This window comes from Triplophysa dalaica, chromosome 14 (genome assembly GCF_015846415.1).
Source record: "Triplophysa dalaica isolate WHDGS20190420 chromosome 14, ASM1584641v1, whole genome shotgun sequence".
Classification (NCBI taxonomy): domain Eukaryota; kingdom Metazoa; phylum Chordata; class Actinopteri; order Cypriniformes; family Nemacheilidae; genus Triplophysa; species Triplophysa dalaica.
Window position 1 is genome coordinate 3,401,056 of NC_079555.1, and position 13,862 is coordinate 3,414,917.

The window sequence follows — 13,862 nt, forward strand, 5'->3', positions numbered from 1 at the left end:
AAAATGTGAATGGGCTTGGGTGAGAAAACGTTGCTTGTTAGGCCTCGTTTACACTGCAAGTCTTGATGTGACTTCCAATTCCGATTTTGTGAATATATTTACATTTTTTACGACCTGCCACTGATCTACATAAATGTCTGGATTCCTCATGACGTAATTACATTGAAGCTACCGCGCCGCCATGCTGGTATTCTCAAACATTCTATTAAATTAGAGCGAGTTACATTCATCTTCATAATAGTAGCGTACATATCAGATCAACAGAATAACGAGACACCTCATCACATGACAAATGTGCTTATTCTGAATTCTAAATACAGGCTGTATATGTTCTTTAAGTCATGAAGCTTTATTTCCAAACATTTACTCATGTGCCATTTCAATAGTGTGCAACTCACTTAGATACATTGATTTCTAAACGTCGCTATTCTGCCCAAAATAAACCAACATTGGAAAAACCATCAGATGAAATAATTCATTTAAGCACATGTGAACTAAAAACGTATCGTCGCTTAATAAGATGAAAAACGGGCTATTTTAGATTGTCATTTTGACTGTGAGTCAATGGCGCACTCTGTCAGTTGGGTATACCAAGATGGCGGCACGATCGTTTCCTGTGGCTTCACCTCCTGCCATTGGTTTAGCTTTCTAGGCGCAATCCAGTCATATATATCAGTGCGACCTCTTTACATTATCTTTTGAAAGTGACCCGTATCCTATATCTGCTTTGACATTATACACAGCAAAACAACCCAAGGTAGACGTACTGACCGGAAAACGAAGTGAAAACGACAGGGTCCACTTTCCTTTAGGGTTTTACGGTAGCTACTAGCTGACATCCAACTTTGCCACTTTCTATGGCGTGGTTGTTGACCATCCGAGTTGACGTCATTCGCCCCCGCCGCTTAATCAATGACATACAACTACATATTGGATTAATTTCCATATACGAATGAGGCCTAAAAACCTATTTTGAAATACAAGAACGCATGCGATTTTTTTCCTATTTAAAGGGTCATAGAACACATCCGATCTGTGTCACATCACTCAAATATGAGCAAAAGTTTGTTATTGACAGTTTAAACAAAGCATTCGTATACTGTAATTGGTTGCACAAGCATTACTATGTGGTTGTTACGGCATTCTTAAAAGTTTTTAACATATTGCTAAGTGGTTGCTTGTGTGTTCTAGGATGTAACCCAATGCAGTTCAGCACGACTTTCAAGATGTCCAGAGCTCTTGAATTATTTGGCTCTGAGATCTCCAGTCCACAGATTTTTTTCTCCTCGTTCATCATTCGCCAGATAATTGTCGTGCACATATAAAGTATTAGAACATCTCCCCTCAACAAGCCATGCAATTCAATTGTGAGGTATCATTTAAATCTGAAGCATAATACTGTGCACATGAATTATACTTCTTAGAATTTAAACAAACACTTAAACCTGAATGTGAGCAATAATAATAGTTATGGTTGCCTTAGCAACACAACTTAAAATACTATGATTAAGAATATTTGAGCAGAAACGAAGAAACACAGCAAGATTTATTCGTAAAAGTACCAATCCACCGCTCAGCACAGAGAACTTAATAAAACTCTCCCGAGTACAAAGCCTAAGGGACGAACGGGCTGTTATAACATACACTGACCTTAAAGTCGGTCTGCTTTTTCAATAATCAGTTATGACTTTATTTCCCACGTCTGACCCGCAATGTCACACGAATCCCGAGTGTAACTAATTGCTTATAGTTTAAGACACCGAGCAATAGGTCTTCCTCAGCTGCACGTATATCCAGACCTCATATATACATCTTTAAAAGGTCAGAGTTGTCGTTTTTGTCACACGGTCCCTGAAGAATACCATCCAGACTGTTATTTATCCCTATCGTACCTGCTGCAGATCCTGTTCAGAATCTTTCTTGCTCGTCTCGAGCCACTGTGACATTTATCGCTGTCATGTCAATGTGTCACTTCATGTCCCGCTCATAGCCCATTTTCTTCCATTCCTAAATCATATGCTGATGTTTTGTCATTTCTGGGTCACCCCTAAGCGTCATTCTGACATCAAAGCGAGCATCGTTCGGGTTATCGTGTCCTGTCGGACAATAAAACAGCGCAATAAGGTGTCACTCTGAAATGAGATAGCAAATACGCACTTGTATAAAACACAGATGTGTGTCGCCACAGGTCCTCTTGTCTCTTAAGGCATGTCATGGCGGGTTTAGTGTACCTTTAAATAAAAGGGTGGCTGGAATTTGGATCTGGTGTGGACCTTGCGTACTCTTAAATGGACACTTGAATTAAGGTTATCTATCGCCTGATCTGAAACACTTCACTGTTATTCTACACCAGTTGTGCTACACACACTTTACGTGTTTACCCCTTCTGTTCACATGTAGGTCGCATTTTTCTATAAAACAATTGGTAATTTTCCAGCAGGACTGTGCATCTCTCCCCGTAGCTCTTTTTTGCCTCTGTGCGTGGCTAAGCCACCTCAATTCCAAAGAGCAGCTAACAGCCAGACACAGCCGAGAGGAGACACTCAATACAACCTGAATTATTCAACAGCTTTATCTGCTGTCCCGCAACAGACAAGGAGAGAGAGAGAGAAAGAGAGAGAGAGAAAGAAAGTGAGAGAGCGTGTGTGTGGGATCTCTCTCGTCATGTTTTTTCTCCCTTGGACTGTTGTTCAATTATTCATCTGCAGATTGTTGGAAAGAACACACGTCTTTCGATAAATGGTGATTGGCAATCAATACACTCATAGCGACAGACAAACACACACGACCGAAAACCTACAGTTGTGAGAACTGTGACTATCATGCACTATATCAATTTGCCCACTGAACTGCAACATATGCCAATGTCATTTATTTAAAGTGTCATGATCATTTACAGATGAACCAAACTATTCTGCACTTCACTCCTTCTGATTAAAGACCTGCAGATATTCACCTCTCCGTCCCTCTCTCGATCTCTCCCTCTCTCTCTCCTTTATAAGAGTCTACTGCAGACGGACACGCATCCGGAATATAAAGTTCTTATTTAAAGCCAAATCCTTTCATCTTATTAGGAACCAACTGCCCTTAGTCCTGTTAAATTCACACAATAAAGGTTTAATCTATTATCTGTTTTAAGTAGAGATTAAATTAAGGAATTACACCACAATGCAAACAGGAAGATTGATTTACTCAATTATGTAAATTTCTATATATGCTATTTTTATTCCTCTTATTTTTTTTCAGCAGTCGGCTACAGACATTTTATTCTTGAGAAAAAGACACTAATAATACCTCATCCATCTTCTTATCAGATAGTATATCAATTAACCTTAGATTATATCTTAAAGGTACAATCCATACATTTTTTGATTAGAAAACATATAATTTTAATGATTTATAATTTGCATGATGTAGCAGTTCCTCTTTGGGTCATTATGTCACATCTACAGTATAGTCAAAATCAGCGGCAACAACATGTACAAACGTTATAGTTTGTGGCCCGAACTTCAGCAAAGAATCAATAACAACAGAGCCCCTGTGTAGTAGATAATTTATTAAAATTTATATAAACTAAAATATTTATATAAATTTAATTTAATATAACTTAAGTTGTATACTATAGACCAATAAACTAACACTGCCTGGAAGTTAACTCAGACCAGGCGCATACATCCGATGAAACCGTCTATATATACAATGCAGCGGAAGCAGTTAATTTCGACATCTGATTCAACACTGATGCAGAGAAGTTTTTTAAAGCTAAACAGGTAAAACGTCACTCATGTAATTTATATGATAATATTTGCATAGTCATTTGATCAGAACAAAAGCAGCATATATAGGCCTGTTACTTGTGTCAAAGCACAACCCACGAAAACAAGAACAAAAATTCGGTCCTCATTTACTCACCAAGTTGTTCCAAGTACGAATACAGTTCTTAGCTCTGATGAACAAATTTATGAAGCAATTTGCCAGCCATGGACGTCAATAGTGGCCAAGAACTGTTTGCATTTTTCCAAATATTTTCCTCTGTGTTAATCAGAACAGATACAGTAAATGTAAACAGATTTGGAACTCGGGGCCGAGTTAATGATGACAGAATTTTCCCTTTTATGACTGTAGCTTTAAACTGCTCTCAGAATTCTCAACACAACTACAGTTTACAATCAAAATATTTCAATATGAAACTTTTCCTATAATATCAGGAAAATGATCATTTAAAATAGCGCTGTCAAATGATTAATTGTGATTAATCGCATCCAGAATAAACGTTTGTGTTAACATAATATATGTCGGTGTATCGTGCATATTAATTTAGTATTTATGAACACATGAATGTCATATTTGAGAAAAATATAAAATATACCAATTTATAAACGTTTAATCAGAATTTTGATTATTGGTAAATATAAATACCTTTAAATACTTCCTATATATATAGACAAGTATGTGTATGTTTTGTGTTTATAAATACAAAGTTATTATGCACGGTACACAGATTCTGGATGCGATTAATCGCGATGAATCGTTTGACAGCCCTAAATTAAATGCAACCTGTAAGTCATTGAACTCATTTACGTCCCATTATCTAAAGAAAAGCAACTGTCAAGTTATAAAAATCCTTTAGTTGACTTTCAAGGGCACTCTTAAGACCTACCGGAGCAGTGCCACAGTCCTCCTCCGAGCGGCAGTCTGTAATGTGACCTCATCAGTTTGTGACAGTCATTTAAACTGTCAGGACTCACAGGCAGCCGGTAATAAACATCAGTGATTCAAAACCACAGCTTTCTGTCTGCCTGCCTGCAAGAGTTATTCAGCTGATCAGAGATCAGTTCAGCCCTGCCCTATTCATGCCAAACTGAAGCCTTAATTCTGAACAAGTTGAATAATATTACATTTGTATTAACACATGAAGAAAATGAGAGGAGCCTGCACAGGTGGTGGTTGGTTGCCAGGGTGTTTCTATGTGGTCACTGAAGTGTTTTATGTGGTTTCTGGGATGTTCTGAATGATTGCGTACAGGCCCAAATCAGAAGAGCCCGTAACGGTTGCAAACAAACCCCATCTTTAATTATAAGCACAACTTAAAAAGACAAACAATGTCTTTAAAACACCAATAGGTTTGTGTTTAGGATGTAATGATTATTTCTCACTGCTTTGGCGTCTAAAGAAATTAATCATTTGTTTGTGAGACTCTGATGCAATCATTCTTCAAAGCTCATTGCCTTTCAGGAAATCGTGTCTATAAAACGGAATTGGGGGTGTCCGGAGAAATGATTTGATGCTATTGAGCAACATTTTTCTCGAAATGGGCTACTGCTGCCAACATAATAAAGATTGTAATAAACATAGATCACAGTCTTAACTTATGTTCTCATTTCAATAGGATTTTTTCAATGGGATAGAAACCACAAACCTGAAACAAAACTTGAGGTTAAAGGATTAAAACAGAAGGAGAGAATTTACTTATTTGTTAATAAGAATCTAGTTTCTACAACGACGTTTTAGTGCCACGTTAAAAATAAAAAAAATCCAAGAAATGATTTGCTACGAGAAATGTTACAAGAAAAGTCGAAATGTTACGAGAATAAAGTCGAAATGTTTCGGGTATAAAGTCAAAATGTTACAAGAATAAAGTAGAAATGTTTCTGGAATAAAGTCGAAATGTTACAAGAATAAAGTCGAAAGGTTTTGAGAATAAAGTCGAAATGTTACGACAATAAAGTCGAAATGTTTTGAGAATAAACAGGTAGTAATACGAGATTAAAGTCGTAGTATTTTGAGAAAAATCACAGAATTGCTAGAAACAATGGATTTGGAGGATTTGGTTAAATGCTACTTTAGATTAGGATATTAGGAAATTCTTTATCGTAAAATTTTGACTTTTTCCTCAAAAAAATTTGATTTTATTCTCGTAGTGCTACGACTTTTTTCTCCAAAAAAATTAGGCTTTATTCTTGAAAAAAATCGACTTTACTCTCGAAGAATTGCGACTTTATTCTTGAAAAATTGTGACTTTATTCTTGAAAAATTTGGACTTTATTCTCGTAAAATTTTGACTTTTTCCTCAAAAAAAATTGATTTTATTCTCGTAGTGCTACGACTTTTTTCTCCAAAAAAATTTGGCTTTATTCTTGAAAAAATTCGACTTTACTCTCGAAGAATTGCGACTTTATTCTCGAAAAATTGTGACTTTATTCTTGAAAAATTTGGACTTTATTCTCGTTAAATTTTGACTTTTTCCTCAAAAAAAATTGATTTTATTCTCGTAGTGCTACGACTTTTTTCTCCAAAAAAATTTGGCTTTATTCTTGAAAAAATTCGACTTTACTCTCGAAGAATTGCGACTTTATTCTCGAAAAATTTCGCCTTTATTCTTGAAAAATGTGGACTTTATTCTCGTAAAATTTCGACTTTTTCCTCAAAAAAATTTGATTTTATTCTCGTAGTGCTACGACTTTTTTTTTTGAAAAAAATTCGGCTTCATTCTCGAAATCTTGGATTTTTTTAATGTGGCACTAAAACGCCGTCATAGGTTTCAGCCTCTGGCAACACATCCATGAAGTGTGCAGGTTTGCTAAAGGAGGACGTAATGTACTGTGTGGAGTATAGCCAATAGTACTTGGTTTACCTCAAAGCCTGGAATTTGAGATGTGCTGAATTATGACGTCACAAAATGCATTGATCTGTATTGACGAAAGTCACAGTCTTGAATGCTGTGAAGCTCCGAAATATGAAGTTTGTTAAAATTTTAAAGCACACTAGCTTATCAATACTAAATGCTAAAATATTTCACACTTGAAGTAAAAACATCAATTTTGATTTCATGAGGACCTTAAGTGGATAAGAACCAACCACTTAAGGCCCATTCATACCAAGAAAGACAACATTATTTATATATATATTATATATATTTTCGCACTCCAGTTTCACATTTTAAATGTGCAAGCTTCTTTCAAAATGGTTTTTGATTTTGATATTAAGCTTTAAAAAATTATTCTGAAAGTGATCCTAACAATATTGTGTGTTTGCATTGTTATCTATAAAGTTGTGAATTCGCAATTCTCTTAAAAACTTTATTGTTTAAAAAAACATTATTGTTTGCAGTAGGGCTATCAATGCATCCAGAATAAACGTTTGTGTTTATATAATACATGTCTGTGTAGTGTGCATACTGTATTTATGTTGTATTTATAAAAACATACACGCATATATTTAGGAAAATTTACATGTATTTGTTAATATTTACTAATAATTAAAATTATAAATAAATGCATGTACGTGTGTGTTTTTATAAATACAAAATTAATATGCACAGTACACAGACATATATTATATAAACACAACCTTTGGATGCAATTCATCGTGATATATCGTTTTGATAGTTTAGTCGTAGAGGTAAAGCTGTGTAATACGCATCATAGAATGGGGGGTCAATGTAGCATTAGAGGCTGGACAGGTGGATTTCTCAAATTTAAACTAAGATGCAAAGTGCACCAGACTTTATACTCCACTGGACTTTAATGAGAATCTGACTGCAGGATATTCTCAAAAGTGCTGGCCGTTTCCATCATGCAAATACAATGCAAATAGATCCTGAAGCACCAGACGTGGAACTCATTACAGAAAATTACCATCTTCTGATCTTTGATCTTCGCTAAATCATTACATCCCGCACTGCCGAAAGAAGTTCTTTGCAACTTCATTTTCTTATTACTTCAGACAAATCTGTAACGTCAGATTGCTCTATTCTCACAATTAGTTCAACGAACTCTCTAACACGTGATCTGAGATCAAACGGCCAGTCAAGTGGACGAAGTTTGGCTAAATAAAACAGCAAGCCGAGATAGCATTCTAGCCCTCAGGTCACCAAGCTGACACCACGCCACGGCCAAGATTTAACACGGCACGAATGAAAATACTGTGCCAAATGCATCAGTGGTGACACGGGCGTGATGTAAGGGCCTGCTTTTCCTCATTTTCCGCCAGCGGGAACACGGCCAGACGCAGTTTAAGTCATCTAACATGGCCGCCGGTCACCAGGGCAAAAATAATTGTTATGATAAATAAACAACAACAAAAAAAACATAGGAAGGAAGTAAACAGGCAGGGAGAAAGAGAGAGAGAGAGATTGAGAGAGGGTGGTTCTTAAGAAGAGAAAGAATGTGTAAAATTCACCAAAGGGCACAAGAGATATTTTAGTTGTGCCCATGGTTTCATCTTCTCTTCTTCACTCACCGCTTCATTTTCTCTTTACCGCCATTCATTATTCTTTCACCACACACACTCGTGCCAGGGCTGAATGTAGGTCACCTCTGGAGGGGCATCTGAAAGTGAATGGCAAATCAAACCAATCTATCAGTGTGCAGATACCGAGAACAGCACAACAAAACTGACCTCTCGCCTCATTTATAATGCACATACATATACAGTAGCTCCCACTACATGCACACAAACATATAAAAGCCTTTGTACATTTTCTGAATAATACTCAACAAACAGGCTAGTAGAGATCTGCTCTAAAATCTATAACATTCTGACCTCAAACTGTAATGTTTGTTTTCAATAGCATTTACTGTACTACTTAGAGCTCTGAACTTTACATCCAAAAAAATAATCAGATCTGTTTCAATTGAACCAGCTAGTTTATAAACAAAAAGAGGGTTCATGCATAATAAATCCACCTGTGCATTAATACATTGAACAAAGACAATTTATGCATTTATACCATGAACTCACATTTTGGCCCCGGCAGATTTTTAGTGCACTGGTTAGTTTCAAACTCATTAGTAGACACCTGGGGCCTCATTTATCAACAGTGTTTATGCACAAATGTGTGCGTAAGAACAGTTTCAGGCAAAGTGTGGGATCTACCAACTTGTACTTATACCTATAGAATTGAGTAAATATTTTGTTTGTAAATACAAGCACACCTCTGAACATGCTTTCGCAGAAAATGTAGAGGTAGAACAGTGATACAACAAAAAAAGTGCCACTTGCGTTGTTTTTCCTGTGTGCTTTATTTGCAAATACTCATTTAGTAAATTCATAGCTCAAGCTAGACATTTGTATGATTGGTGTGAGAAGCCACAAGAAAGACAGATGGGAAATCATTTCAAATGTATTTCTTAAAAATTTCAGATTTTGCACTAAAATGTCTTGGTATTTCAAAGCATTCATGATGCCATGCACCCTAACAAGGTTCCCTGGGCCTCTGGAAGAGAAACAGGCCCACAGCATCACAGATCCTCCCCCATACTTCACAGTGGGCATGAGGTGCTTTTCTGCATTCTCATCTTTTGTGTTCCGTCAGACACACTTATAGTGTTTGTTGCCAAAAAACTCTATCTTGGTCTCATCTGACCAAAGCACACCGTCCCAGTTGAAGCCCCAGTACCGCTTAGTGAACTCCAGACGTTTGCGTTTATGATTGTGAGTGAGAAAGGTTTTTTCCATGCATGCCACCCAAACAGCTTGTTGGCATGTAGACAGGGGCGTAGCAAGCTTTTCAAAAGTGCGGGGGATGGATGTGGTTTGTTTGTTAACAATAAAAACGATGAATACAATGAAAGAAGGGTGCAAAAGGTATAACATAAAAGATATAAAAACCTTCCCATTTAAATCAGTGATACAAGAAAAGTATAAAAACACACTCGAAACACACAAAAAATAAGTCAAAACTTTGTTTTGAAAATACACAACAGTAGACTTGCTAAAGAATAAGACTCAGAAATTCTTTAATAATCCCAGTGGGAAATTATTTTTGTTACAAACTCCAGATATACAAACAACATGTATTAAGAACAATATATATATATATATATATATATAGGCTATATAACTATATACATGCAACCAACAACAACAAGCAACTGACCAATGAACATCTGACCAACTACCTCTCATTTAAAAGAACCAAAAGTGCTCTTTCTGCTCTCCTTACAGGAGACAAACTGTGCAGCAATATTTTTTCTGTTTACCCTGTCCAGCTTGTCTTTATGTACATGGCACATAGCAACACTGTTGAGGCGGATTTGGGTCATGGTGCTGCGTAGCCATGTTTTCAGCCTCCGGAGGCTGCTGAAACTCCTTTCTGACTCTGCTGATGACACAGGCACAACTAGGAGGAGTCGGGCTACTGTTTCGACTTGGTCAAAGAGACCACGGACCTCTGGATTCATCCCTTGAAGAACAGCAACAACTTCAGTACTAGACTGGAAGCTGTACTTCATTCTGAACAATGCAAGCTGAACTTTGAGGATGTCTGGGTTGATTTCTGGGTACTGTTGGACAACACCATGTATCTTTCCAGTCAAGAGAACTTGTTCCAGGTGCCTTAACATTTGCATTCCCTCCTGCTCAAATCTTTCTCTAAACTGCATGTCAGCAACATCCAGAACTTTGTAGAATTCAGTCCTGTAGTAGTCAGAAGGGGACACATGTACATGTGCAGGAGCACTACCTGTGAAGCGCTGAGGTGGGATACGAACACGAGGAGAGGCAATAGGAGTGAGATGGAGTGTCTCACACATCCTTGTTGCTTTCATGTAAAGTGCCTGAAAACTCTCTGTGTTTCTCTTTTTGCTGAAGCTTTCCTTAACACAGGCAACAGCTGAAAGCATTCCATCTAGGGTCTGTGTTCTGCGCTGGAGGGACATATTCAAAACCTCCAACTCCCCTGTGATCTCCAAAGCACACACAAGTCCAAGGACAACATTTCCCTGCTGAAATGTCTCATATAGCCCCTGTGCCTTACTAGCCGCATCAGACTCACTCACTGCCATCTCAGCCAAAGTCTTGATTATACACTCGTACTGGTTTAGCACAGTGCGGATGGCACTAGTGCGGACCGTCCACCTTGTTGGACACAGAGGTCTTATAGAGTGACATGGACCCTCAACCTCCTCAGACCTTGCAATTCCCTTAAATATGTCCTTCAGTTTCCCTGACTGCCCAAACAACACTCCCAACTCATTGACCCAATCCAGAGAATTGCGGATAAATATTGAGGCAGTACACGACCTCTGTGTTATTAGGTTAACACAGTGGGCAGCACAATGAACATAGGGAGCCAGAGGTTGTATTTTTCTTAAAATGGCCTGTGCTCCATTGTATTTGCCAGCCATATTTGCAGCGCCATCGTATGCTTGGCCACGCATCCCAGTGATGGGCAATTGTAGGCGCTGCAAAACATCCATGACTACTTTTGCTAAATTTTCTCCTGTTGTCAAAGAAACCTCATAAAGACCAATAAAATCTTCATGAGGGACTAAATCCTCGTCAACATATCTCAAACAGACTGCCTCTTGCTCTTTTCCAGACACGTCTCGTGTCCCATCCATCATCACAGAGTACTGCAGGTGTGGAACTGATCTGATGTTTTCAACTATTTCACTTATGATAACTCTGCTAAACAAAGTCAGGATCTCATTTTGAACCATAGCTGAAGTATATACATCCTTTCTACCACATGTCAACCACTTGGTTAGAGAGGGGTCATCCTCTGATTTGTACTTCAGAACCTGTTCAAAATTTCCCTCACCACATTCATGGCCCCTAAAAGGTAAGCCCTGCCTAGCCAACATCTGCACAGCACCAATGATTTTGAGAAGACATCCTCTTGCTTCTTCTTGCTGTTTCACACTCACTCTAGATAGCTGAACCTGTACTGATCGATCTTCATAGATGTGAGTAGTCATGGCTGTTTTATGACTTTCAGATCTCTCATGCACAGTAAATCGCTCAAGGGCTTTTTTCCAATTTTTAAACCCAGATGAAATGAATGCTGAATCAGCATTCTTGGCAAGAGGTGATGTCTCTGAGTTAAAGGCTTTGGAGCAGTAAAAGCACAATACACCCTCAACACCAGGACTCACATGGAGCCATGGACATTTCTGGTACCACTGAGTTTGAAAACTAAGAGTATATTTAGGCAAGGACTGTTTAGCAATTAATTTTGGATCTGGTTGATTGGGCTTACTGAACTGATGGCGAGTGACATCCACGTCTGAGTTCTCTGCTCTTCTCTCTACCATTTCATCTTCATCCTTATCCTCTCTGACCTCTCCCTCACTCTGCTCTTCCTGTCTGCCTGCTTCTTGTCTGTCTGCTTCTTGTCTGCCTGCTTCTTGTCTGCCCGCTTCGTGTCTTCCTGCTTCGTGTCTGCCCGCCTCGTGTCTGTCTGCTTCTTGTCTGTCTGCTTCTTGTCTGTCTGCTTCGTGTCTGCCTTTTTGTCCCTCTTCATCTCTGTCTTCCTGAATCCTGGCCACAACCTCACATACACCCTAATCAAAACATTTGAAATGAAATTGTGAATTTGATATAAACCCACACGCGAGCACCTGGGATAGAAATAAGCACCACCCATGACACAAACACACGCAAGCACACAGGACCTCTCTTCCTTCATTGACCTCTTTCACAAACTGTAACATTCATTTCATTGCCCACCTCTGAACCTTCCTGTGCTCTCTCTGAAACTGATGCCTCCAGCAACTTCCTCTCCTAACAAGGGTGCAGTGTTAGAGGAAAAGGGTGAAACAGTTACAGCAGTGGCACTAGCAAACCTCAGTGAATATTGAAAAATAATATAATGAAATAAATGCAAACAATATCTAATGGTAATAGGCTACTTGTGTTTAATCTCAACAACTTAAATTTTCAGCTTTCAACTTCACTTACAGGATTTCTCTTGAAAAAGCTGTCAATCTTCTCCTGCCTCTTTCTTTTCTGCATCTTAATTATACTGTGTGACAAAAAGACAGTGGTAAACTTGATAGTGAAATGGGTCTGACAGGACTGTGACTAAGACTGCTAAATTTTGCTTAATTGCGCCTTGAAAAGGGGAGATATAACAAACAAAAAAATACACACAAAACTTTTTCTCTGGTGGTATAAATAATGTAACAATTTACTGTTTTTAAACAATAAAATAATCTACACTTTTCTTTTATAGTTCTTCAACCGGTATGCAAACAATGAAATAATTTCTCACTTTTTTTTCCTCAACAGTCAAATACAACAGGTAAGTAGCCACAAAAGTATTCAGCTAATCAACAAACAATGCTCAAAATAATAAAAATCAATTGCACTGGCAATAAACTCATAAATACACTGCTTAACAGTGACAATTTGTCCCTCCTCCTCGTCAATTCCCTGCCTTCTTCATCACAGTTACTTTATACATTGCAAGCTACATACATAACCGGATTTGGCTAGCTTCTGAACAATATCCCAATTAGCAATTAGTATAAAAAACGAAAATATAATACAGAAAAGACTCGACAGGTCAACAAAACATATACTGAACATCATCCCCAACACATATCAAGCTTATTAAAAAAAAAATCGAAAACAAACACTCATTCAAAGTACCTGGAAAAGGGAGACGTAAATAACCATAAGATCCCGCCTCCTCAGCACGAGCGGACCGATAATTCAAACACACCAAGAGAGGCGGGACTTAAGGGAAAACAGCCAATCAACAGCCGGTCACACTCAGAACCGGTGTCATGTTTGAGAGGGAGGGGAGGCGAGGCAGCGAGCACAGACACAGAGCGGACACGGAGGAGTGCCTGCTGCGTTTGTTCAAAATTGCGGAAAAGCTGCAGAAAAGTGCGGGTGTTGAACCCCCTCACCGAGAAAAGTGTGGGTGTTAAAACACCCACATCCCCCACGGGTGCGACGCCCCTGCATGTAGATATCATCTGAAAGCTGAATAAGTAAGCTTTCTTTTGATATCTTTTTGTATTTTGATCTTTTACTAAAAATGTTCCCATTTTGTGATCCAGGGTCACATATTTGGTGCATTGGGGGGCGTTTCAGAATGCAAATGCCATGAACGTGAATGAACAATGTGG

The 13,862-nt window shown here is 38.2% G+C and overlaps 1 protein-coding gene across 1 annotated transcript; it reads right to left on the reverse strand.

Annotated features, from left to right (window-relative positions):
- Window positions 1–9,904: 9,904 nt before the first annotated feature.
- On the reverse strand, window positions 9,905–13,408 carry LOC130435782 (zinc finger MYM-type protein 1-like). Its single transcript, XM_056766621.1, has 4 exons — window positions 13,378–13,408; window positions 12,685–12,748; window positions 12,454–12,507; window positions 9,905–12,287 (listed from the first exon to the last, which is right to left on the reverse strand). The coding sequence occupies exons 2-4, from the start codon at window positions 12,736–12,738 to the stop codon at window positions 9,906–9,908; spliced, it is 2,490 nt and encodes an 829-aa protein (XP_056622599.1). The 5' UTR covers window positions 12,739–12,748; window positions 13,378–13,408; the 3' UTR covers window position 9,905.
- Between the last annotated feature and the right edge of the window lie 454 nt (window positions 13,409–13,862).